The sequence below is a fragment of the Octopus bimaculoides genome, chromosome 18 (genome assembly GCF_046866305.1).
Source record: "Octopus bimaculoides isolate indiv1 chromosome 18, ASM4686630v1, whole genome shotgun sequence".
Classification (NCBI taxonomy): domain Eukaryota; kingdom Metazoa; phylum Mollusca; class Cephalopoda; order Octopoda; family Octopodidae; genus Octopus; species Octopus bimaculoides.
Genome location: NC_142945.1, coordinates 19,339,197 through 19,366,132, shown reverse-complemented (window position 1 = coordinate 19,366,132; position 26,936 = coordinate 19,339,197). Strand labels below are relative to the sequence as shown.

At 35.0% G+C, this 26,936-nt stretch overlaps 1 protein-coding gene across 5 annotated transcripts in view; it reads right to left on the bottom strand.

Annotated features, from left to right (window-relative positions):
• LOC106882204 (HBS1-like protein) overlaps nucleotides 1-26,936 on the bottom strand; it is a 90,617-nt gene extending 63,681 nt beyond the window's left edge. Inside the window, exons 1-6 of one of the 5 annotated variants that reach the window (XR_016244958.1) lie at nucleotides 26,777-26,936; nucleotides 21,032-21,109; nucleotides 18,021-18,170; nucleotides 15,714-15,848; nucleotides 12,468-12,515; nucleotides 5,983-7,771 (exon numbers count right to left, since the gene is read on the bottom strand). Coding sequence is in view for 2 of the 5 variants with exons in the window: in XM_014932795.3 (XP_014788281.2) it covers nucleotides 5,997-7,771; nucleotides 12,468-12,515; nucleotides 15,714-15,848; nucleotides 18,021-18,170; nucleotides 21,032-21,109; nucleotides 26,777-26,819 (2,229 nt within the window). In the remaining 3 variants the exon portion in view is untranslated. The other 4 variants (XM_014932795.3, XM_089365895.1, XM_014932797.3 and 1 more) reach the window with 4 other exon arrangements.

Here is a 26,936-nt window from a genome sequence, read left to right as displayed (position 1 = left end):
ATTAATATAAACTTGTTTTTATTATAACTGAACATAAAAACAAACATTTACACACACACACACACATATATATATACATACATACATGCATGGCTCAGTGGTTAGAGTGTCAGCTGAAAATTGTGAGGTTGTGAGTTTGATTCCCAGACCAGGCTGTGTGTTGTTCTTGAGCAAAACACTTTATTTCATGTTGCTCCAGTTCACTCAGCTGTAGAAATGACTTGCAACGTCACTGGTGCCAAGCTGTATCGGCCTTTGTCTTTCCCTTGGATAACATTAGTGGCATGGAGAGGGGAGACTGGCATGGATGGGCAACTGCTGGTCTCCTACAAACAACCTTGCCTGAACTTGTGCCAAAGAGAGGAACTTTCTAGGTGCAATCCCAAGGTCATTTGTGACCAAAGGGAGTCTTTACTACTTACTATTATGTATGTATAAAAGCCTAATTTAATGTACATCATGTGCAGTAATGTATTAATTTCTTAATGACAATGAAACACCTTAAGTAAATATGTAGTCATCACTCAAGATATAACCTCGCCACGTAGCCACTTAGTGTCTCTATGTGCGCTAGTTTAAATTATATATTAATTTCTGATTTTCCAGTAACTAGATATTGCTAAATATATCACACATTAATTTTACACACTTATTGCATCTGTGAAAAAAAAAAAAAAAAAAAAAAAGTCAACAACCTTTTTTTATTAGAAGATGAAAATGTTCTTTTCTACTCTAGGCACAAGGCTTGAAATTTTGGGGGAGGGGGCCAGTTGATTCGATCAACTGGCACTTAATTTATCGACCCTGAAAGGATGAAAAGCAAAGTTGACCTCGGTGGAATTTGAACTCAGAACGTAGCGACGGATAAAATACCACCAAGCACTTCGTCTGGATTGCTAATGCTTCTGCCAGCTCCACTGCCTTAGAAGATGATGAAAATGTTATCACATGTACTTGTATGTATTTATATGATTTTTGTTAGTCAAAAATTTTAAAATGATGAACAAATTTTACAGCAATGATTCAAGAATAATGAAGAAACAATGCATGTGTTATACCTGGTAGTATTTCACTGTGCAACAGAATTTGTTTTTAAGTTTTAAAGAAGTTATTATGATTTGATTTTGATTCCCAACTATATTAATTTTGCGTCACCAACACCAGGAAAGATACAAATATCACAATTCTCATTTTGTTTCTTCTGAAGCACTTAAAACTTATTGCTTATTAGAAAAAGTTATCAGGAACTATTCTAGTCTATTCATTTCCCAGTACACAACATCTACATGATATAGTTTATGCAAATCAGGAGAATTATCAAGTATTCATAATTACGAGAGTAATTATAAAGACAACTGATTGCCAAGAAATTACATATATATAGAATAAAAAAGAAGGTAAAATCTTGATGAAATTACTTAGAGGCAATAGGAAATTCAAAATGTACAAAAATACTACAGAAATGTAATGAAAAAATACGTAGTGAAAATAGAGTAATAGTTAAGCTAAGAATGGAAAAGAAGAACTGCAGAGAATTGGTGCCTCTGCTATACCTTATCATCTCACTCAAACTTTCATAAACTACCTATCATCTGGATTGTTTTTGTTTGGAAATGGATAGACTCACCCAGTCTATCCATTCTCAAATATACAACATGTAAAAAGGATGGTTAGCAATGTGCAAGTTTGACGAACACAATGAAATATGATATGGCAGTAAAATAGAATATCTGTAACTACTGGAGAGAAATGAGTCCAGTATGGTTTATTCAACAGACAGTTTTGAATACAAAAAAATAAAAATAAACAACAAAAAAAAAGCTGAAAACAAATAAGATGGTTGAACATCAAAAATTTTGATTAAAGTATACGAGTGTGTTGAATATATTCCATTAAAAACACTGTTGTGAAATTGACAAAGGAGGAAATCAGGGTGGAGGAATTCAAATATGATGAGATCAACTTTGATAACAGTGGCTCTTAACTCTTAAATTCCTGGAGGGCTTTCATTATGTAAATTTGCTAATCTTGCTTTAAAAACTAGAAATTTTGATGATAATGCAGTTATTCCAGTATAAAATTCATAAAAATATAACAACTGCATCAATCTAGATGAAACTTAGCGACAGGATGTAATAAATTGTAGGTGTGCATTGTGAACTTCATTTTTACCTATTGTCATATCATTGTCACCTGCCCAGAGAAGTTGATTACAAGTAGTGTGTTTACATATATTTACAAGATATTGATTCATCATCACTTAATGTCCATTTTCCATGCTGGCATGGGTTGCATGGTTTGACCAGAGCTGGCAAGCAGGAGAGCTGATTTGGTTCCAAATCAGACTGGAACCAAATCAGGTTCCAGTCTGATTTAGTTTGGTTTCTATGGCTGGATATCCTTCCTAATGCCAACCACTTTACAGAGTGAGTTGGGTACTTTCTACATGGCACTGGCATGGTTTACAGAGCTGAACTTGTTATGAACCAATAATCTCTGGAGGCTGCGCATCTCCCATCAGAAAAAGCATTCCAAGATATGCTATCATCATCTTCATTCATACAATGAAAGTAACCATGCCTTGTTGATACATATATCTCATGGTTTCATCGTTCATTCTGACAAACATTTCTTCAGGTAAAAGTTGAAGAAAACACTCAATAGGTTTTGCTACTAAGTTTAAAGGTTTTTGAAGGGTCCACATTACTCATGAAAGCATCAAAGCAATAATAACTATGTCATCACTCCAGTACTCGCCTACTCAGGATCAAGTTTGTCATCACTGCTCAATGAATCCACACATAAATTCCAGTCAGAACAGTTGAAACATTACTGATTATCTTCTTCCAAGTCCAAGCTCTCTTTCTCTAATTAAATAATTAATAATATCACTGAATTCTAACTCACTATTTAAGGTAGGATCTACCATGATTTAATTTTTGGTGAAAGGCAATACCCAACACCGGGATAGGCCTATGTCCTGCCAGTCCAGAAGTTCCCTTCTATTTGTTTTTAGGCAGATCCACCATCCATTGCTGGCTTGCCAGGCCTGTTGCAACTTCACCATATTACTTATTCTTGCTAGCCGAGTGGACTAGCTCACAGACACAATGCATTGCCTGGTCCTGGAATCAAAACTACAATCTTACAGTCATGAGTCCAACACCCTAACCGCTAAGCCACTCAAAAACTGAATTAAGAAAGAAAAAAGAACATGAAAAAAATTCACTGAACAAAAATACAAATGTATGTGATGTAAACAAGTTGTCTTTCAACAGCAAATTCTTTCTAAAAATGAGGCTAAACTTTTTTTCAGCCTCCCAAACAATGACATTATTTAAATGCGCAACTTAGGATATGATGACAATTGTTATTTACAGTACAAGACTTCAAGTGTCAAAGTAGAGATAACTCAGAACTGAAATTTTTTTTTTGCATACTTTTGTGAACAATAGCCTTATTGGACAGTTGATCTCAAAGAAGCAAGGAAGTCCACTTAACCAATCGATAACATGTCTGCAACTCCATTCCATTATGACAGCAGAGAAAAACAGATGTTAAAGCAATGATGATAGTCACTCATATAAAATGTGAAAATGTATATCACTAACATATCGAATGAACTGAGACTAGATGAAGATAAGTTAGTAAAATTTTGAACTGGCAAACAAAAGAGCAAAGTAAAAAGTGTAGCTTTCAGAAACTAGTGTGAAAGACAATCTGTAGGCATTTCAAAAACAGAGTGGATTATTTTCAAGAATTATTGATGTTATCCAAAGACTGAGCCTTATTTATGACCAAATGTTGCAATGTTGGGATGATTTCTTGGGTATATGTTATAGCAGATTAAGTTGAAGTGCCTTGCTTTCCAAGTTAGAAAGTCTAAAGGAAACAAACTTTAGGTCAATAGCACATGATTTCTGATAAGATTAGATACACATGGGGTATGAACTTGATTGTATTTGATACAACAAACTATTTATTGTTAGAATGTACACGGATAAAGTCAGAAGCAAGAATCAGAAACTTATGGTTGCATGGCAGATGAATAATTAAAATGAATGAGACATCACAGTTGTAATATCTGTTTTCTTTCCTGGCTTAAAATTTTAAGCTGAACTGTTAATCTTCAACAATAAATATTGGTTTCAAATTTTGGCACAAGGCCAGCAATTTTGGAGAGGAGAATGGTTGATTACAACAATTCCAGTGATTAACTGGTACTTACTTTATTTACCCCGAAAGGATGAAAGGCAAAGTTGACTTTGGCAGAATTTGAACATAGGATGCAAAGATGAATGAAATGCTGCTAAGCATTTTGCCTTCTCACCCTCTTATCTTCAACAATAAATACTGAAAGGTAATGTTTATCTCCCACTTAATGTAGGTATTGTGTTAGAACACAAAATACTATGTTGCTTACCATGAGAGGATCTCTCACATGAACTCATGGTGCATAAAATCACTTGTGTTTATATCATTGACAGGTGTGGCAACTGTAGCCGATGGTTATCGTTTGTTGGCGATATAAACATTAGTGCCTTTATACACCCAAGTCCATATGAGAGGTCCTTCCATGGTAAATAACACATCATTTTGTGTTCTAAAACACCCACATTAAATGGGAGATAAATATTACCTGTTGGTATTAATACTGCTTCTGTTGCTATTCATCATCATCATTTAATGTCTGTTTTCCATGCTGGCATGGGTTGGACAGTTTGACAGGAGCTGGTAAGCCAGAAGACGGCACCAGGCTTCACTGTCTGTTTTGGCATGGTTTTTAAGGCTGGATGCCCTTCCCAATGCCAACCACCTAACAGAGTGGAACAAGTGCTTTTTACATGACACCAGCACTGGTAAGGTCTGCTTTGGCATGGTTTTAATGGCTAGATACCCTTACTAATGCCAACCACTTTGCATAGTGGCAAAGGTGCTTTTTACATGCCACCAGTACTTACTGTTTTATAAATATTAAATAGTAAGGACAACAACACATCTAGTGTATTCCTTTTGATCATCTCTGAAGCAATAACCTCCTAAATCCCAGGACATACTTAGTCAAGTTAAGCAATAAATTGGATGGAACATGTCCTGCTAGTCACAGGATTTTTTACACTGGACAATAGAGTATGCAATGAATTTCCCACTGAACTGAATTATGGTATAAATATTGTGCAAGACCACTGGGTTATTTCTAAGATTTTAAATGACTAGCACCATTCTCTGAAGTAGAGCTATAAATTGAACTCGACTAGGTGTAGTCATTGATGTCTACCATATTTTATAGTAAGTGATATGACGAAAAAAATATAAGTAAACTGAAGAAAAAAGTATCACAATTAAGACTTTATTCATGAACAAGTAACTAAGTTGAATGATTCCCCCAAGCTACCATTCTTTAACAAGTTATAATTCTTTGGAGGGTTAAACAATTTTGGATGAAATTAGTGTGACCATGAAAATGATGAAAGTATAAAAATATGCCAATAAATAATTATAAATATAATTAAATGGAAATTTTAAAATTATTGAACAGTATAAAATATATGTCTGTGCATATCTCTGAACAAACTTTTTTACATCAAAACAAAATACACTTCTGTTTAATTCAGTTTCATGAGAGAGGGGGAGAGAGGGAGAGAGAGGGAGAGAGAGGGAGAGAGAGAGAGAGAGAGAGAGAGAGAGAGAGAGAGAGAGAGAGAGAGAGAAGAAAGTGAGTATGATTGTGTGTGTGTTATTGTTGGTTAATTTCAAACATACAATAGCGATTAAATCAAATATTTGGTCCCCCAGATAACCTCTCAGTGCTAAATGCAATAACATCATGAGAATTTTTTATTTGTTAAAAAATTACGGTGGTGTAGTTAAATAAAAAAATATAAAAGTAAACTATTTACAAATATGACAGGGTTTTATGCATGTGATTTAACTTAAAACAGACTTTCCCAGTAACAAACAGAAAATAACATGAATAGAAACCATTAAAATTTTTATCAGCTATTTGCTTCAACTGCAATTGGCGCTCGATGGTGATAAGCTTGCTTCTGTCGTGTTTTTACAATATCATCTGGTGATGGTGTAGAGAAATCGAATGGTGTGATATGATGGAATAAAGTTGACTCCCAGTCTGTAGATATTCCATTCATTTGCACCTTATATGAAAATTTTGGATATTTCAGCTTCTTAGTAGAATTGCTGGAATACTTCTGTGCTCTGTAGGAAATTACTTTTCCAAATAAGGAAACAGGCTCTTTGAATGCAGTTTTCTGGATTTGCATATCAGGATCTTCTTTAGTTAAATATATGTTGTTTTCTTTCTCGGAACAACTAAGATTATCATTATTAGTTTTGTGAACTGGAGTACTTTCTGGACTGGGCTTAGTTTCCTTAGGTCTCTTGCATAAATCTTCAAGCCTATTTTCAGCAATGTAATCAGACTTGGGGCTAAGTTCAAGGTTTACTTGACTAATCAAACTTCCTAGAGATAATGCAGAATCCAAACAGTCGTCATCTTTGAATAATGATTCTTTGAGTTCTTCTTCCTCGTTAACTTCTAGATTGTATTTAGAGTCATTGAGGTGAGAAGGGAAAGTAGTGCCATTTTCTTTCTTAGGAAAAGTAGAAATTTTATGATTAGTGAGATCACACAATGAAAATCCCGTAACAGTTTGAGGAGGAGGTGAACTATTTATATTTGAGAAAATCTCCTTTGGATTTTGCAAGGGATTCTTCTCAGATGTATTCTTAAGCGAATCAAGATGCTTAGAGGTACTCTTATTTTTAGATGGTCTTGAAAAATCAAACGTTTTTGCAAAACTACTTTTTGAAATATCTGAAGAAGACTGAATAAGTTTCTGAGTTTGTCTTTGTGAAGTTTTAAGCTTTATGTCTTTCTTCACCAGTTCAGTACCAAACAGAGAAACATCTGAATCGAGATTAAAACGGGTTTTTGTTAAGTCGGCTAAACTTGTCTTATCTGTGTTCTTGGGAGAAAATTTTCTATTTTTGGAACAGTTTTTACAAGTTTCTTGTGGACAGGTTTCAGCACAACTACCTTTATCTTTAGGTGGATCTTTTATACATTGTTTATCATTATTTGTCTTCTGGTGTCTCTGATTATTAAGATCAGCAAGTGAAGACTTAAAACCACTTTCCTGTTCAATCAATGAAGACAAGCTAATTGGTTTATCTCCAATATCAAAACTGTCTTCACTATCTCCTAGCCATGTATTTTTTTCAATTCCATCAGACAAAGAATGACCAAATTTATTGACTGACGAAAATTTGGCATCTTTTTCCATTTGTTCTTTATTCTTTTTTGCCTTTTCAAACAAATTCATAAGTTCCTGCTTATTAGATCCATTTTTAAATTTTGGCTTTGTTACACTACTTACTGCAGCAGGGGTGCTATCAGTTGAAAGCTTCTGACAAAGTGAGGGTGACGAATTCCCTACCGTGTGTGTCTCAAAATCGCCTTCCATTTCCTGATTCTCTTCTTGAATGGAATTCTTGCTCATTTTTTGATCTAATGATACTAGCTGATCTTCCTGACTATCTTCACTTTCAGAGGTTTTTCGCTGGAAGATCTCAACTTCAAAGTTGTCTGAAATTGCACTTTCATACGAAGAGCATTCCTCTTCTCCTACACTATTCATTCTTCGACATGCAAATGCTTGCAAATTCCTGTTTGAAAACTGATTACAATCTGTAGGACTTGTACAGTAATTTTGATTACAAAAACTATCATCTAATTCACATAGAGGAAAGTCTTACCTTACAAAAGCCAAAAATTAATATGAAGTAGTAGGAGCAAAAGTTTCAACCAATCAGAAAACCGGATGATGGCAGCATATTCCACACATTACCAAAAATTTTAGATGGTATAAGTAGGAGACAAGAGGGAGATGTCATGAAAGAAAAGAAGAAAAAAAAAGAAAAAAAGAAAGGCTCTCGTTAGAATGTTTATTATTATTTTAAAATTCCAACTAAATAACCAAAAACATTTAGTATTTATTTCCATGAACACCAACAGGGGTGACATAGAAAATATTTACACCACTGCAATCCTAGTCAAGGCACACAACACCTGCATCAGTCCATTAACTGGTTATCAAATACAACATTCACTCGTAAAAAAACAAAAACAAAAGAAAAAAACCCACAAAATTTTGCAAATACCAAAATTTTAATTTATAGTAAAATCAAGATAAAAACAAAAGATGCTACATGTAAAATTATAGTTAAAAAGAGGTATCAACTTCCAAGAGCTGTTTACATAAAGTGTACAAAAGCTACACACATCTATCAAAGAAAATTTACAATTTTATAAACCTAAAACATTATAAACCTCCTTTTTTTTATATATATTACACATGTAAATAAGAAGTTTAGACTAATTTGAATAAACTAAAACTAACCTGTAAATTGATTTCAATTGATAGTACATACCCACAAATATCTGGGGCACAATTTTTAATTTAATTTGGTTACAAGTATAATTCATCTTCATTTCAGTAGGTCATGAAAGGATGTGAGTACCACATTACAAGCTGATGAAAAACTCAGATATATATATAGAAATGTTACTACTCACAACAGTCAGCTATCATTTAGAGTTACGAATGCTGATTTAAGTGTTAGGTGTTTTTTGCCAGGAACACAATGCAGCTCTAGTTCCTAATGATAATACTATATATTTCTAAACACAGGATATAATCCGGTGTATGTAAGAAAGTCCAAATAATTGTAGTCTTAAGAATCTCAAATAGGGTCACATGCAGCAAAAAAAAAACCCAGCCTAGAATACCTGGAGGAAATCACTCAGTCACCACTTTGGAAATGTCTACCCATTTTTAGAATTCACCCTAAACATGAACCTCTGCATTGTCATTTAACCTATTAGAAATAACAACCTAATCTCCCTCACATTACACCCTACTATCTTAAAACAGGAAGGAAACATTGGACAATGTAGTGCCAGATATACAAAAAGATGCAGCTTGCACACTGTCTTCTTTGTTGAATTGCAAATGGACTTACTGGTCACTTGCCTATAAGATCTCAATCAACTTCATAAATCCTTTTGTTTGCCACAATTCAATCCAAATGGATGTGTACCCTTGCAGACAAACCCACAATATTTGCCTCTATTCCACACACTCTACCATGTGCAAAAAGACGTCAAATGCAGAAACTTCTGTAATCATATCCATGCAACAATGAGCCCGTCTTGATTCTGTGATACTATCACTCTCAATCTGACCTTTATATTCATCAAACAGCTTTTCTCTACATCAGCATAAGTAGCAAATAATGGAAACATACAACAGTATTTTCCAGACCAAAAATGAGAAAGCTCTGTAACTAAATATGACTCTCTTTTTCAATATTTTAACAACAGTAGAAACAGTTACAAGCAGCCTTCTCATTATCAACTTCAGCAATCCCACATAAGTTTTTCTTAGAATACCTCCAATATGCTCTCTAATGTCACACATCAGTTGTCTATTGCTCTTATTCTTACATGTAAGCCTCAACACATCAGTAGAACCTTAAACCACGAGACATGAGAACGCCCTGGTAAAGTTGCCTATTTACTGCACTTATCTCACATAAAATTTAAGAATTCTAAATAGACAACTCTGTCAAATAGTGTAAATGGAGTTCTTTCTGAATTCTACCATCTCAGTTGTGCCTTAGGATCCAATTATATCTATATCTAATCCACCCTTCTTTCTCACAAATTACATGCTCACTGTTACAGCTAATCACACACACAATATCACCGTCCATACCTACTTAACCATTCACACTGGCATCACTCATATAACAACTTGTAGATCTATTACATCCAAAAAGGTTCTTGAAATATCCTAACCTCATTTAAAAGTACCAAGACACATACACTACACATATTACCACCCACCCACATCCACGAACAAACATCTAAAAACTAATCCATTCTCTATAAATGTTAACCATTATAATCTCTGATGGGTTTTTTTTTAATTATGACCAAATATGTAGAACATATCTAAAACTGCAACCCACTTCATGCCACCTACAGCTAAATATCAACTGAATTGACTCTTCTTTCTCATGTTTTATCTAATGGAAAATGCAGACTTTTCATATAGTTGGGTTGGGCTTCACCAAATCAACAAGCAATGACATTCTCCAAATTGAATGAAACTAAATAGTTAATTTTTAAATATATCTACAACTAGTTATAATATGCATGTAATGATCCTTAAACAATATAATCTTTTCCATAAGAATTAATAAAAAGGGTAATTATAAAGCATAAACAACGACAGACATTTTCCTTAATTATATTCAAACTGTCAACAAGAAACTTTATGTAAACTACACACACAGGCAAGGGAGAGAGGAAAGTATTTTTTATTTTTTGTGTAGCTAATCAGGTGGTGCTATTTAGTTAAACACAACCTGAAGTATTTCTGATCAAAAATAATCCCAAGATATCTAAAGGAAGAAAGCTCAACAGATTCACCTGTGAAACAAAATCATGAGAAGAACTTCACAGAGGCTGAGGAATTGCTTAAACTATTTATGTAAGTGAATAAGGAAAGACGTATTAAAAATTGGATTATGTTGATTCACAATTATTATTAACAATTACTAATTGATCCTTTTGGTCATGACACTTATTTAAAAAAAAAAACGAATTCAGGAATTTTTTATTAATTTTTTTTAAGTTTAACTATCTACCCATATTAACAACAAGGTTAATCCAGCAGCATTCATTTAAATAGAATAAAAAAATATAAGTTAACAATAGACAAACCTCTAACCATGATGTTGGGTACAGTGAACAGTCTGGTATCTGGCTGCTCCTGTCTCAATGTATAATTTCTAGATTGAATAAGTTCTCACCCACATGCTATTGTTATTTCTAAAACTTTTTGTGAAAACATACATCATCAAATTTCACTCTATTCTTCATATGTTTGTAAGCAAGGGGTGACGAAATATATAATTCAAAGATCCAAAATTGTAACTGACTGTTGAATTCAATGTATTCTACCAACTTGAGCCTTTCATCTACAGGGTATGCTGTATAAGGTTGCTAGGTTTAATTTTTATCTTAAAGATTTGAAATTTAAAGTAAGACAATTTTATTCATTAAATAACATTAAAATTTATTCAGAGCAGACATTGAAATAATGATGATGAGAATGATGATATTGAATTCACTAATTAAAAAACAAAACACTATTACTATTTAGTTTGAACAACTACCACAAGATTGTATGCTACTGTATGTGTGTCTTGGACAAAAAAAAAAATGACTTTTGTTAAATTTGATAAAAAAAAAATATATAATTTGATATAAATTAGTAAAAATGTACCAATTAATGTAATTGCTTTTTTTAATGGGAAAAGAGTGAAAAAAAAAAAAACTCCATCATTCTAGACTGAGAAATATGTAACAACATAATCATACATAAATCTTGGAATTTGCAGAACTGACTAACCCATATCAACAGGAGATACAGTGAGCATTAAAGCAAGGTGTAATGTAAGTAAACAATTCATTTACATAATCAACATCATGACAATATGTGTCCTTATCAAACTTTAGCTAATGTGCGAAGATACTATCATTCTTAATTAATGTACATTTGCTGCAGATGTAAAACAACTGGATTTTCTATCTAGAGGATAGAAAAGCCAGTTTCTTGAGAGTAATGGATGACTATTTCGTTATTTGCAGTATTGATACTGAGTCAAATACTATGAACTAGAAGAACGGCAACAGGAACCCCATTATGCTGTATTCTTCCCTGAAAATACTATAGACACTTCCTTTACAGTTACCATGTGTCTCAATGCTGGCACATTGATTCTCAGACAACAATGAAGGAGCTTTATCAGATTATATAAAAGGATGAGATAAAACTGAAGCAACAGTGTAATCAAAGCTACAGCCTCAAGGTGACAACACTTCCCTACTCCCTCATAGTCAGTAAAATAAAACATCTACAGTGTAGCTGACTGGCCAACTATATCCATAAGCATTTATCTTCTACTAAATATTCTTTAGAGATTAAAAAAGTAAAGCTAACAGCAGTAGTTTTCTTTCTAAGAAAAAAATTTCCTTTATGCTATTGTAATCAATCACTTAGAAGTCTATAGAAAGATGAGTATTAAATTTTGAAAAACCAAATGCAACATCAGATTTTCTTAGCAATACTTATATCATTTTAACAGAGACTGAAATCCAAGGAGGGACTAAAAATGACCAGCTTAGTTTATCAGTTCAACTAATGATAACAAGAAATCTAAGGTAAATTCTAACTTAGACTGAAATACTTAAAGATATGCAAGATAATTTACATTATTAGCAAAATACCAATTCTCGATGTAAAGTAGATATCCTCTATTTAACATGAAGACTAAAGACAAGATTAATTGAAAGAAGAGCTGAAAAAGATATTCACCTTGTGATTTACGTCCCTCTCTAGGTTGTCTCTGTGGTTTTGGTGCACCTGAAATAATATCAAACGATCGTAACAGTAACAATAATGGATGAAAATAAAGAATTTATAACATGTCTAATTTTCCCTTATATACATATATATAAGGTGCTGGCATGGCTGTGTGGTTGAGAAGCTTGTTTCTCAACTATGTGGTCTCAAGTTTGGTCCCACTGTGCAGCACCTTGGGAAAATGTCTTCTACTATAGCCTCAACTGACTAAAGCCTTGTGAGTGGACTTGGTAGATGGACACTGAAAGAAGCCCATTGCATGTGTGTGTATACCCTTTTCTTGACAACATGTGATGGCTGTAAATGAGTGTCGCTATCATACATGGAACATTGTTTGTTTCTAGTCTTCTGTGAAAAACATGTCTGGCCATGGGGAAATATCACCTTGCTTGGAAACATGTGGGGCTGGCAACAAGAAGGATGGCTAGCAGGAGAAAATTTCCCTGAACAAATTCAGTCTGACACATGCAAGCATGGAAAAGTGTCTGTGAAGTAAGAAGCTTGCTTCCTAACCACATGGTTTCAGGTTCAGTCCCACTGCGTGGGACCTTGGGCAAATATCTTCTACTATAGCTTTGGGTCAACAAAAGCCTTGTGAGTGGATTTGGTAGAAGAAGCTGTCGTGTATATATATACGTGTGTGTGACTTTGTGACAGTGTTTGTCCCCTCATCACCTCTTGACAACCGGAGTTGGTGTGTTTATGCCCCCGTAACTTAGCAGTTCAGCAAAAAAAAAACAATAGAATAAGTACAAGGCTTTAAAAAAAAATGCCCTGTGGTCAATTTGTTTGACTGACTACAACCCTTCAAGGTGGTGCTCCAGCATGGCCACAGTCAAATTACTGTAAGAAGTTAAAAGAATAAAAGGAATTCAACGATAGTAATGATATATCTGATAACTCTTCACCCAAAATACTTGGGACTGAAAATATTTCAGATTTCAGCAAGACTGTATATTTTTCATCTTTAAGGTAGGATAGGATGGGGATGGAACCAAAGACTAAATATGTTCTTCATTCACATTACATAATAAAAGCTTTTACATATGTTATGAAGACAGTTTATATAAATTTAATGCTAGTTCAGTTTCACTTTGAGAAGTTTTGTGTTCTACCAAAACAAATCTATGATGGTTTAGCTCACAACAGCTGTGCATTTCCAAGGAACTTTCTGAAATTTTCTATTCAACATTTCTCTCACTTGGAAAATATTTGGGATTTTGGAGGTTTTCAAATTTTTGAATTTTAGAGAAATTATTATCAACTACATATACATGTCCTTCGACTTTTTCTGTCCAAAAGATTTTTTTAACCCAATATTTACACATTGTTATTACACACTATTTATAAATTTATCATCATCATCATCATCATCGTTTAACGTCCGCTTTCCATGCTAGCATGGGTTGGACGATTTGACTGAGGACTGGTGAAACCAGATGGCTACACCAGGCTCAAATCTGATTTGGCAGAGTTTTTACAGCTGGATGCCCTTCCTAACGCCAACCACTCAGAGATCCACCATTCCAAAAAAGAATTATATGTGTGTATGTGTGCGTGTGCATGCATGTGCACATACATACACACACAAGCCAACAACAGAGTCACTATGTGGTTGCTTGACTTACTAGAACTAACAGCCAAATATTCCTCAAATTAGATCCTTATTTGAAAGCAAAAAAAAAAAAAAAAAAAGAAATGGTAGGGACACATTGAATATTGTAGTTCTAGTCTGAATAAAATAAAAGTATGGACAGTTAGCATGCCATTGATCATAGGTTTGCTCAATTAGGTCTCTCTCACTCACACACACACACAGATACATATATGACATACTGCAGTCTTAAATAACATACATGAATAAAATACATTTAAAAAAAAGTATTACATACACTTCAGCATGTAGTGTGATGGATAGGTCTGAAAGATTAGATATCTGAAACTGTTTATCAAAGTAGCTATACTAAAAGATACATTGGGGAAATTCTACAGTGAACTGTACTGCTTAATTTTTCTCATGTGAATAATAAGAAAAAAAGAGTGAGACGTTTCTGAAATAACAGTACAATGGCTAAGACATGCTCTCACATTCATCCTCTTGTACTTTGATGGCATGTCTTGACATCTCATCATCATTATCATCTCTCCTTTTCCAGTTTGGGTATCCATATATTTCCTCTACAGCAAGACACCTGTTCTTGTCCTTCTATCATACTCATGCCTCTCAAACATCTGGCAACGCCCCCCCCCCCTTAATATTAGTTGCTTCCATCCCCAACTCAATCAAAGGGTCTTGTCTTACAAGCAACTTCATGGCTACTAGAATTGGTGACATGAAAAAAACAAAGCATCTAGTACACTCTGTAAAGTGGTTGGTGTTAAGAAGGGCATCCAGCCATAAAAATCTTGTCAAAGCAGACATTAGAGTTTGAAGCAGACTCTTAACTTGTTGGATCCTGTTAAATTATCCAACCTAAGCCAGCATAGAATACAGATGCTATAACATGTATAGTGGTGATCCGCACACTCTCCCAGTAACTCATATCCTAATTGACTAAAAATATTCTTCAAAATAACATCTGTTGCGTTTAGCCCCAGGTTAACTTTGATAGAGCAGACCTGTCATCAAAGGCATTCCAGTCATGACCCTTCTTTGTCTTTTTTCAGGCCTAGTGTAACCCAAACTACATTATCTTATGTGTCTGGTTTGGATTTTGAGGAAGATTAAATACCTGTATCTAGTAGAAACTCATATAAGTGCTCTTTCTGGCTGTGTGGTTAAAGAGCTTGCTTTGCAACTACAGTATTGGCTTCACTCCAACTGTGCAGTGCCTTCACTGAATCTTTTAATATAGCCCCAGGAAAATTGATACCTTACAAGTGAGTCTGCTAGATGAAAACTGTATAGTAGCCGGTTGTGTGTGTGTGTGTATCCCCGTCTTCCTATCATTTGACAACTGGTGTTGGGTTCATTTAAGCCCTTGTAACTTCATGGTATGACAAAAGAGACCGACAGAATAAGTACCAGACTTAAAAAACAAGTACTGGGATTAATTTGTTCAGCTGAACCCTTCAAGGTTGTGCCCCAGCATGGCTGCAGTTCAATGACTGTGTGTATCATTTATCGTTTACTTGTTTCAGACACAAAAACTAAAACATATAAACATGTTATGCACACCCATATACATATCTCATTACCTGGTGTGGCGAGCAATTCATTTAAAGCAGCTTCCGTGTCATATTTATGTCTTTTAATGCACTCCACAAGTATATCATCTTGATGAATGTCCCCAAGCACCTCGTGAATCTTATCCAAACAGTGGTTTAAACGAGCTGAATAAAAGTGGCAAAAGAAAGAGAAACGAATCAAATAAAAACTCATTTGTATATATTATGATTACACTGTGTAACACAACTTTTGTCTTTGGGCAGTAACTTGTTTCCCATTTGCTTATCCCTAGAAAGTATGAAAAATCGCTAATATTTCCTTCAAACTTTGCTTTTGTTACATTTATTCATACGACAAAGAATCCCTCTCAATGCATAGCTTTAATGCTCCCCCATTACTCCTGCTCATGATCAGAGATGCACATATTGTCAGCCACTAAAGTACATGCTCAAGTGGTTATGGTCAAGCAACTGACAAACAAATCTGTGGCATCAAGCAGAATATTTGCTATAACGATATTTCTGCTTCAGCAACTCAATGCTGATTCTGTTTGAAATGTAATGAAAAATAGATCACTTTCAAAACATTGATGTCCAGGTCAATAAAAGCAAAGTTTGAAGAGAATAGTAGTATTTTCCCTTTGATTTCTAGATAAAAGCAAATAGGAAATAACACTTATTGACCAAAGACAAAAAAAAAAAAAAAAAAAAATTAAATAAAAATATTGTTACAGTGTTATTAACTGCTACTTTGTTTTGATGTGTAACTATAGTAATGGACAAGAAAGAAACGGGAATGATATTCCATATAACATGAGAAACTTATATAACCATATGAAGGCATTATACAGCATGGACTTTGCCAATGATGGCTAAAATAAACTTAAAGAATTTAAACAATACAGACATTAATGTATTTGAAGTTTAATTATTTCACAACATCATTACTGCAAGTTCCTTGCAAATGTGATTTTCAGAATGACTGGTCATCAACTGATGATATCATTGATTTTAAATACATCAGTATGCATGCATAACCATATGCACACTCTAATAGAGAGTATTATTTTACCTCTATGAACATTCTTACATTATATTATTTGTTGCAAGCATGCCCTCACATTTGTGAAAACTAAGTTTACTGACGAAGAAATAAAGTGGCGAATATCAAAATGAAGTAACTTATCAGGAGTAGGTTATTTTAATTGAAAAAAAATTTTAAACTTTCATAGATGTAGGAGAAATATATATTTGAGAAAATGAAAATATAAATTGTTGTATTAGAGTTAATTCACAACTTATTGTGAATGTATTATGGTTAAATGGGGTGGAAACCATAGACATGTATCTTAGCAATGGGTACACAGCCTTATGAGGGATGGGGACAACTGTTAATTCTGCAGTTGGCTCAGCCATGCAGTAACAAAGTATCAAGATACTTTATGTGTCATGTGGGTGATCATGGGCCTTCATCCCTGCTTCTGTTCCACTGATAACTTATCAAGCTATTGGATCAGTCTTTCCAAAGTCAGTCATCAGGTATTTTCTCTACTTCCCCGACTGCTCCTTTCAGTTTTTCAACTGTCACTAAGTATCCAAGGCTGTATCTTCCCATATGATGTCCAATGAACTTAACTTGTTGTATCTTTATGTTGTTAAAAAGTTTATTAGTAGCTTCTACATTTCTGTTTGTGGAGGCGCAATGGCCCAGTGGTTAGGGCAGCAGACTCGCAGTCATAGGATCGCGGTTTTGATTCCCAGACCGGGCGTTGTGAGTGTTTATTGAGCGAAAACACCTAAAGCTCCACGGGGCTCCGGCAGGGGATGGTGGCGAACCCTGCAGTACTCTTCCACCGCAACTTTCTCTCACTCTTTCTTCCTGTTTCTGTTGCACCTGTAATTCAAAGGGCCAGCCTTGTCACACTGTGTCACGCTGAATATCCCCGAGAACTACGTTAAGGGTACACGTGTCTGTGGAGTGCTCAGCCACTTGCACGTTAATTTCATGAGCAGGCTGTTCCGTTGATCGGATCGACTGGAACCCTCGACGTCGTAAGCGACGGAGTGCCAACAACATTTCTGTTTATCCAAGAATTTCAATGTCTGTTTATTTTATATAATCAACATTTGTTTAAGGGGCTACATCTCTGCTTTAGTATTTGTATCTTAATGTTCCAGGTCACACAGCCATATATAAGGATAGGTTCTATGTATACCAGCAGGACTCTCTTCCTTGCTCTTATTGAGATTAGTTATGTTAAAACTTTAGTGTAAGTATGGCTTTATGCTAAATGATCTGGTTCAGTAGTTTCAGATCTCTTTTTTATGCAGTCTTACCTTCATCAAAACTATTGTATGTCACTTTCTTGGAAGAACATTTTGGTGAATCTGGGGTAATGATTGGCGGTTCCACATTTGATGGAGAATCACTACTAATGTAAGAACCAAGGTCAAGATTGGACTTCCTGGGAAATGTGAACTGGGCCACTGAAAGTAAATAAATAAATAAATAAATGGTAAGAAATTTATGAAGAATATTTCTGAAATGTTAAAATAAACAAAAAGTTAGAATATTATTACACACAGATTTAATTGTTATAATTTGAGACTTTTCTCATTCTTTTCTAAGATTTTCATTTGGAAAAATATCAAAATGGGTGCAGGCATGGTTGTATGGTAAGAAGCTTGCTTCCCAACCACATGGTTTTGGGTTCAGTCCCACTGCATGGCACCTTGGGTGAGTGTCTTCTACTATAGTCTCAGGCTGACCAAAGTCTTGTGAGTGGATTTCGTAGACAGAGAGTAAAAAAAAAAACCTGTTGTGTGCGTGTGTGCATTTGTCCCCTACCACCACTGACAACTGGTGCCGATGCTTATGACCCCATAACTTAGCAGTTCAGTAAAAAGACCAACAGAATAAGTACCAGGCTGAAAAAAAAAAAGTACTGGGGTTGATTCATTCGACTAAAAATTCTTCAAGGCAGTGTCTCAGCATGGCCACAATCTAATGACTGAAACAAGTAAAAAAAAAAAGTATCTTAAATTTGTTACTGTGGATTAAACAACATATTTGTTTTAATCATTATTTAATATATTTTTCTACTTTTCTGTACATAGCCATCTCATGCAACATTCACACCACAGGTACATATTAGCAGTCATCTCGTGTACATCAGCCACTACTTTTAATGTCCAACCATACTTTCAACTCACTTGCACTCTGCCATTCATGCAAGCTGATGTTCCATATCCAAATTCCCAAGACTCTGTAGACCAGTGGTTTTCAAACTGTCGTCCGCGGACCACAGGGGGTCCGTGAACAGCAAATACTTTTTATGGGCAATTTGATTTTATATATGGTTTTTAATTGAAATCTTTTAATTGACAATAAACCTATTTGTTAAATACTGTTAAATAAATAAATGTAAAAATATATGTTATTTCAAGCAAATATTTATGTATAAATTTCATAAGCGTTTATAAGGGGGTCCCTAAGGTAAAGCCTGAAATATAAAGGGGTCCGCAAGTCAAAAAGTTTGAAAACCCCTGCTGTAGACCTTCCACATTCAATGCTCCTACCTCACTTCCATACATCCCTCACACAATTCATAATTAGCTTTTTGCTCAAAAAAATTTTTCATTGTCAATGGATGTAAAAGATAACACAAGAATTCAAAACAAGATATGCTTGGGAACATTTTTATATTGATGACCTGGTTCTCATAGCAGATTTTGTCAAAAAACTAGAGACAAGTTGCAGACTTGGAAAGAATGTTCAAGGCTTTATTCGCTAAACATTTTTCCCCCACTTCCTTTTGACTCTAGCTACCATACTTTTACTATGACCACTTCTGGTAATAATTACATCACCTAGATCAGTGGTTCTCAATCACGGTTCACATGGTCCTTGGGTGTCCATATAAGATTTCGTTGTTAAAAAGTTATGTGTGGTAAACTAGTTATATTTCTACAATATACAAAATTCTTTATACAATTCCAAATAATATTTAATCATTAAAATATAATTTTTAGACATTGAATGACTACGAAAGTCCCCCAAGTAAAATAAGTAAAATAAGAATCAAAGGAGTCCATAAGCCAAAAATAGTTAAGAACCACTGACCTAAATAATAGTCTATCGTACTATCTGAACAACAGGACTTCTTATAGTGCAACTGAAATCCTGGTTCTCAGACAATCTGCCAGAAATACCACTCATTATTTGTATACTTAACCCATTACCTACCAGTGATCTCATATGAGATCACTTAAAAATTACAAATTTCGTAATTATCTATCAATATTTACACATATCTAACCTTTTTGCTATATCTACTAGGTATATTTCTCTGATATTCAAATGAGGTTTGCTAATTCTTCACCCAATATCTTGCTTATTTCTATTCAAAATGTTATTTTGATCATTCCAGCGTGTTTCTAAGGCTGTTTTATGCTAGAAATCAAAGTTTCATAAAAAAAATTCCAGTTAATAGGATTATGGGAGGTAATGGGTTAATGCTTGCACTTGTGAACTAAATACCAAGTTTCAACCTACTCCCTTATGTATCAAGTAAGGATTTTGTGTTCTCTGTTGCTAGTTAGTTGTTTGGTATTTTCTATATTGACTTTTAGGGCCTTGAACATTCTTTCCAAGTCTGGAACTTGTCTCTAGTTCTTTGAGAAAAATTTGCTCTGGGAATCAAGTCATCAATATAAAAATGTTCCCAAGAATATCTTATTTTGAATTCTTCTGTTGTTACCTATAATTGAAATGGACTGAAGAAAGAGCACTCTTTAACATCTACCTGTTGTCAACCCTCACCTATTTCTAATTAAGGTAATTTTTCCCCAAAGCCAGATATGTTTCAGAGAAGAATGGAACAAAGGACACTGCTTGTACAATGGTGACACTTGTTTATAATGGTCATGTGATGTTGTGATAATGGGACAGTAATGCACACACATATATAAATATGTACATGACAAGCTTCTTTTCAGTTTCTGTCTACCAAATACACTCAAAGAGCTTTGGTCAACCTGGGGCTGTAGTAGAAGACACTTGCCCTAAGTGCAACACAATGGGACTGAACTTGAAAGCATGTAGTTGGGAAGCAAACTTCCTACCAAACAACCACATCTGTGCCTATGTGAATTTTACTGATAATAAATAGCTAAAGGTCATTGAAGAAGCATTGGAATCAGTTACTTTAGCTGAACTGTAAGCTACTAAATGAAGCAAATTATTTTAATGATACTATGTCTTATTCTAAGTAGAGCTGATCATGTGATTATAAATAATAAAGAATAAGATCTTCAGTGAAGTGAACATTAACAGATAAAGAGCATACCAGTTCCAGGAGAGATGCAATATTTATCATCAAATGACTGGCCATAACAATCTTCAACATCATCGTCATCAAAAAACTCTGGAAACAGAAATTAAAAATATATGAGTTGATTAGTTTTTAAATAAAATTTTGTACTAAAGGCAGGTTTTATAAATAGTTTATAGCAATGAAACAAAATAGTGTAGAACAGAGAAACAGTATTATGACAATTTTTTAACATACATGTTCCATGCTGGCATGGGTTGGATATGAACAACAAATGAAAAAAATATAAACAACCATGTATCTCCTCTACAGCAAGACACTTGTTTCTGTTTCTCTGTCACACTCTAACCTCTCATCACTTGGCACAAGGCTGCCTCCTCCAATGCCTCCCCACCCTCTCAAAAATCTTTGTCTTGTGGAGTTACTTGATGACCCTACCAGTGCTGGTGCCACATAAAATGTATCCAGTCCACAATGTAAAGTGTTTGGCATTTGGAAAGACATCCAGCTGTAAAAACCATGCCAAAACAGACCTCACTAGTGCTGGTACCATGTAAAAAGTATCCAGTCTACACTGTAAAGTAGTTGGCATTTGGAAGAGCATCTAGCCATAAAAGCCATGCCAAAACAATGAGGCTCGGTGCAGTCTTCTGGCTTGCCAGCTCTTGTCAAACCATCCAATCTATGCCAGCATGGAAAACGGACATTAAGTGATGATGATGAAATAACCAAGAATATTTAATCCTTTAGCATTCAGATTACTCTATCAAATGTAATGCTTATTCATTCAGTTCTTTTGAATTTATCTTGCAACTTCAGTATTTCAATGATGAGATTGTTTAGTTTTAGAATGACATTGTAGGGTAGGTGTGAGGCCAGATCTGGTTAGTTTGAACATAAAACAACATCTGGGCCAGATGTGGCTGGTTTTGATTACCCAGACCTAATATCAAAACAACTGGCTGTGACCATCTCATCTTTTTTTGCATGCAAAGCATGCCAATATGATTTTCCTTTTTCTTTAATCCTTTAGCATTTAAACCGGCCATATCTAGCCCAAATATTCTATATATTTTATGTTCAAACTGACTGGTTCAGGCCTCCCACATCTATCCTAAAACTAAACAATCACAATCTTGAAATTACAAAATAATGCAAGATTAATTCAAAAGAATGATTGAATAAGCATTATATTTTAATAGAATAATCTGAATGCTAAAGGGTTAAGTAGGGTATATGAGGCAGATTTATCTGCTAGTTCTAGCAGTCTAAAGACTGCACAGAGATTCCCTCATTGCAGCCGGTAATTTGTGATGGACAAAACAATGACTACCACTAACTACATGGTCTGGACTTTAAACTTTCTAAACTACTGACCTTTTGGACAAAGTTCATAACTGTTCTAGCTTGCCTGGATGACAGAATTAGATCTTACCACTATCTCACAGTACAGCAGTCAGCAGTAAAGAGAGCTTCTAGTTGAGGAAACAACTGCCCAAATGAGAGACCCTCCATATGGTTATTCAACCAAATCTCCCTCAAATTATACTGCCATTTTTAAAAAGAAAGGGCAAATTTGGATAATGTAGTCCAAAATAACACTGATTTATTAAAAAAGGGGATGGTTCTTAATCATAAATCTGCTTGATCAGGGTTGACCTGAAGCTAAACAACTGCTCCCCACACTCCAATAAACATTCCACACATGATAACACAGGAAACTAATAAAAGATGACAGAAGATAAAGAGAGACAGTAAAAGATTTATTGCAGGTAGAGCTGAAAGAAAAGATATGAAAATAGAACAGTTTAGAGGGGAAAATCTTGTAAGTCTTTCATGACTATATTGCTTACGACACACATACAAATCACCAGATGAAATCAATGGTTCATCCAGCCTTTCAATAAAGTTACTAAACTACATTTTTTTGTGTAAGTCCATAAGTACATACACGTACTCCTTGCATTATGAAGGGATTGCATTCCTAAAAAATGTTGTCATGTGTAATTCTATGATGTGAAACCTATATTCGCAATAGCTTCCATGGAAATCAATGGGAAAATATTTCAGAATTCCACATTATGGCAAGATTTTCAGTAATGCAATGTTTTTGTGTGTGTATATATCATTACAAAGATTTTAAATTGTTTTGTTCCTTCATGGAAAAGTGGATGTGAAAACTGATGATGATGTGGATGTAAAACTACATTATCTAATGTGCTCCTCCTTGTGTTTTAGTACCAGTCAGTCCTGATCCAGGTTTTTGATCAAAGGTATTCAAGCTATGAGCATCTTATCTTTCATTCAGACATAGTGTACCTAGGACATTATCTAATGTGTCCTTCCTTGTTCTTGTAGCTTAGCCCCAGATCTGTCTAGATTCAGTACACCTCTAAATCAATGTGGAAAACCCATTAAGAAGATGAGCTGTGGGGAAGATGTAAGAGACATAGACTGAATTCAGTGGTATAGACAATTGACAAAATGCCTTTATGGATGGGTCTTCTTGAGCACAGCAAATCACCAATCATCTCACTACCTTAGTAATTTCTTTTGTGAGGCTCAACAACCAGAGGTCAGTCTTCAGTACTTCATCCCATGTCTTCCAGTGTCTCCCTTTTCTACAAGTTCCATCCACTTTAAGGAACTAGCACTTCTTTATGCAGCCGTCCTCATTCATATACACCACATAACCATATTAACATAGTCTTCTCTCTTTTACACTACACCTGATGTTTCTTATACCCAGTTTTTCTCTCAACATATTTACACATTGTCATACATGCACATTGATGTTGCATGTTCAATGGAATATACTAGCTTCATTTCTTTTAAGCTTTCATGTATCCTCTGCATTTATGGCTCATGTTTCAATATCATGCAGCATTGCTGTTTTTACACAAGCTTCATATAATCTGCCCTTCACTCTGAAAGAGAGGCCTTTTGCTGCCAACAGAGGTAACATCTCTCTGAAATTTTTGCAGCTGTTTTGTATTCTGGCAACTATAATTTCAGAACATATTCCTCCACTGCTAATTAGGTCACCTAGGTATCAGGAACTATCTATTACCTCTAAGGATACTCCTGGGTATTGAAGAAAATCTATTTCTTGTATGTTGTTAAGTGTTTACTGCTCCTGTGCATCTGCCACAAACAAAGTCTGTTAATCTTCCTGTGATTCTACGGTACCTCATAGTTTGTACTGGGTACACTGTAAGGAATTTCTACCTATACCTTTTCTACATATTGAACAAGACCAGTTTTCTGAAGGGACTAGTATACTGTCTGTTTTCCTGCTTACTAGATCTTTGGTCATTGCTAAGTTAACTTTAAGGCACTATGATTCCAGGTTTTGCATCAGCACTTGGAATATCTTTTCTAATTCCATTTCAGATTCAGCTATAAGAACAAGGTCATTGTAGAGGACATTCCATAGGTAACCAGTCTTAAATTCTTCTGTTATAGCCTGAAGAACTATGATAAACAGGAGGAAACTGAAAACCAAACCCTGGTAAACTCTTACCTGTAACTAAGTTCACTGTTGTATTCATTGCCAACTTTAACCTTACAGACAGCACCCATGTACATGACTTGGATGACTCTCACCAGCCATTCAACCTCTGGCTTCCACAACTACCATATATATATATATATATATATAGATACATCATCATCTTCATCATTTAACATTCATTCTCCATGATGGTTTGACAGGCTCCAACGCCTCATGTCAGTTTTGGCATGGTTTCTACAGCTGGATGCCTTTCCTAACACCAACCATTTTATAGTGTGTACAGGGTACCTTTTTGTACCACCAGCACTCGCGATGTCACTAAGTACTTGCAAGACAAGAAAGAACAAGGAAAAAAAGCCCTAAATTGTGACTGAGCAAGGGGAGGAGGGAATATTTGACAGGGGTGAGAAGTGGCTACCTCATTATATAAGGGAATACCTAGGAAGTAAAGAAGATGGTAATGATGAGGTGCTAGAGAAAACCCTCAAGGGACAAGAGATGATACAGAGAATGGATTAGAAGAGGGAGGCAATTATAAGGGTGTGAGGGGAGAGTAATAGGAGTGGTGGGTGCAGCTTCATGGAAAATATTGGTATGGTGAGGAAGGTGAAGACAGAAGTAGCTTAGGAATGATAGATCAGGGAGGAGATAATAAGCAAGGTGTGGGTGCAGTGATGAGGGAGATGTAGAGGTCCTGAAGGGTGGCTATAGGGAGGGGACCTGGTGGCAGATACGAAAGGCCACAAAGAATGATAGCAGATACAAGAAGTGTCTGGGAAGAGATGATGAGAATGAAGGATAGCTGGGGAGGGGGGAGGTAGAGGCAGTAACTGGTAATGCAAAGAGTTAGGGGATGGATGTTAGGAGCACAGGGAGATGAAATGAATACTTGATGGGGGTAGAGTGGGTGTACAGACAGTGTCCAGCATGTACAAGCATAGACAAAATGCTTCTTGAGGACAGCAATTCATCAATTGTCTCAGTACTTTGTCATCAAATCCACAAGGCTCAACGTTTTGAGATCAGCTTTCACTGCTTTGCCTGTCTTACTGGCTTTTCCTCTTTTACAAGTTCTGTGACCAGCACTCATCCATATGCATCACATGACCACAGTAGTGCAGACACATCATGCACACTACATGATTCCTCTTATACCTATTTTTCTCTCAGTACACCAACGGTTTGTTGTGTGTGCATACATATATACCCATATATATGTATATATATCTTTTACTTGTTTCAGTTATTTCTGTGGCCATGCTGGGGTATCACCTTGAATGGTTTTAGTTGAACAAATTGACCCAAGGACTTTCTTTTTTTAAAACCTATTACTTAATCTATTGGTATCTTTAGCCAAACCGCTAAGTTATGGGGGCAAACACTCACACACATATATATACGCACACGATGGTCCACAAAATCTACTCACAAGGCTTTGGTTAGCCTCAGGCTATAGAAGAAAGCATTTTCCTAAGGTGCAACACAGTGGGACTGAATCCGGAACTATGTGGTTGGGAAGAAAGCTTCTTACCACACACACACACACATATATAGTTCTCGTCTGATACGATCTATCCATCTATGTGCGTGCTTTTATGCCCCTGGCGTCTATAAGAACGCAATATCCAGTATTCTAACAAACCATCCACGTTAAGTTGGATATAAAAATTACCTTTTATATTTACACACACACAAATATTCATCTACATATACAACATATAATATATATACACATATAATACATATGTACGCACATCGACATATACACATGTACATAAACATAAGTATATATACACACATACACGTATATATATATAGGTTAATATTCTTACAAGGTTATTAGAAAGTAAATGATTTTAGTATTAGTGTACCATACTCTTCATTTAAAATACACGATCAGATGAGTACTGAAATCAAGAAAAACCTACGTCCCAAATTGATCACAATAAACGGCTTCCATTGTGTTTGCGTGTGTGTGTATACACACACACACACATAAGTATATATATATGTGTGTGTATGTATATATATATATATATATATATATATATATACATAGACATACATTAAGTTGTTCTTGTGAAATAAATAAGTATAACTGAAGAGAAATGCTTGAAAAGGTAAAGAAAAAAGAATTGTGCTTGAGAGAAGTTATTTATAGCTGGTGAACCGTTTTCATGTCGCAAGGTTCGCGCTGTGTAGTAATGATGACAGAAACAAAACTGGATCTTGAATCCACAACTTACCGTCTTCATAGTTCATCGTCCTTACACTTCGATGTCGTGCCATTTCGATTTTAATGTCTCAGTGTGAATATGTTCGATAAGAATTCAAAGAAAGATTAATATCATTCGGAACAATGCTAACTACAACTCATGAAAATCGCGACATCTCGACGAAAACTGT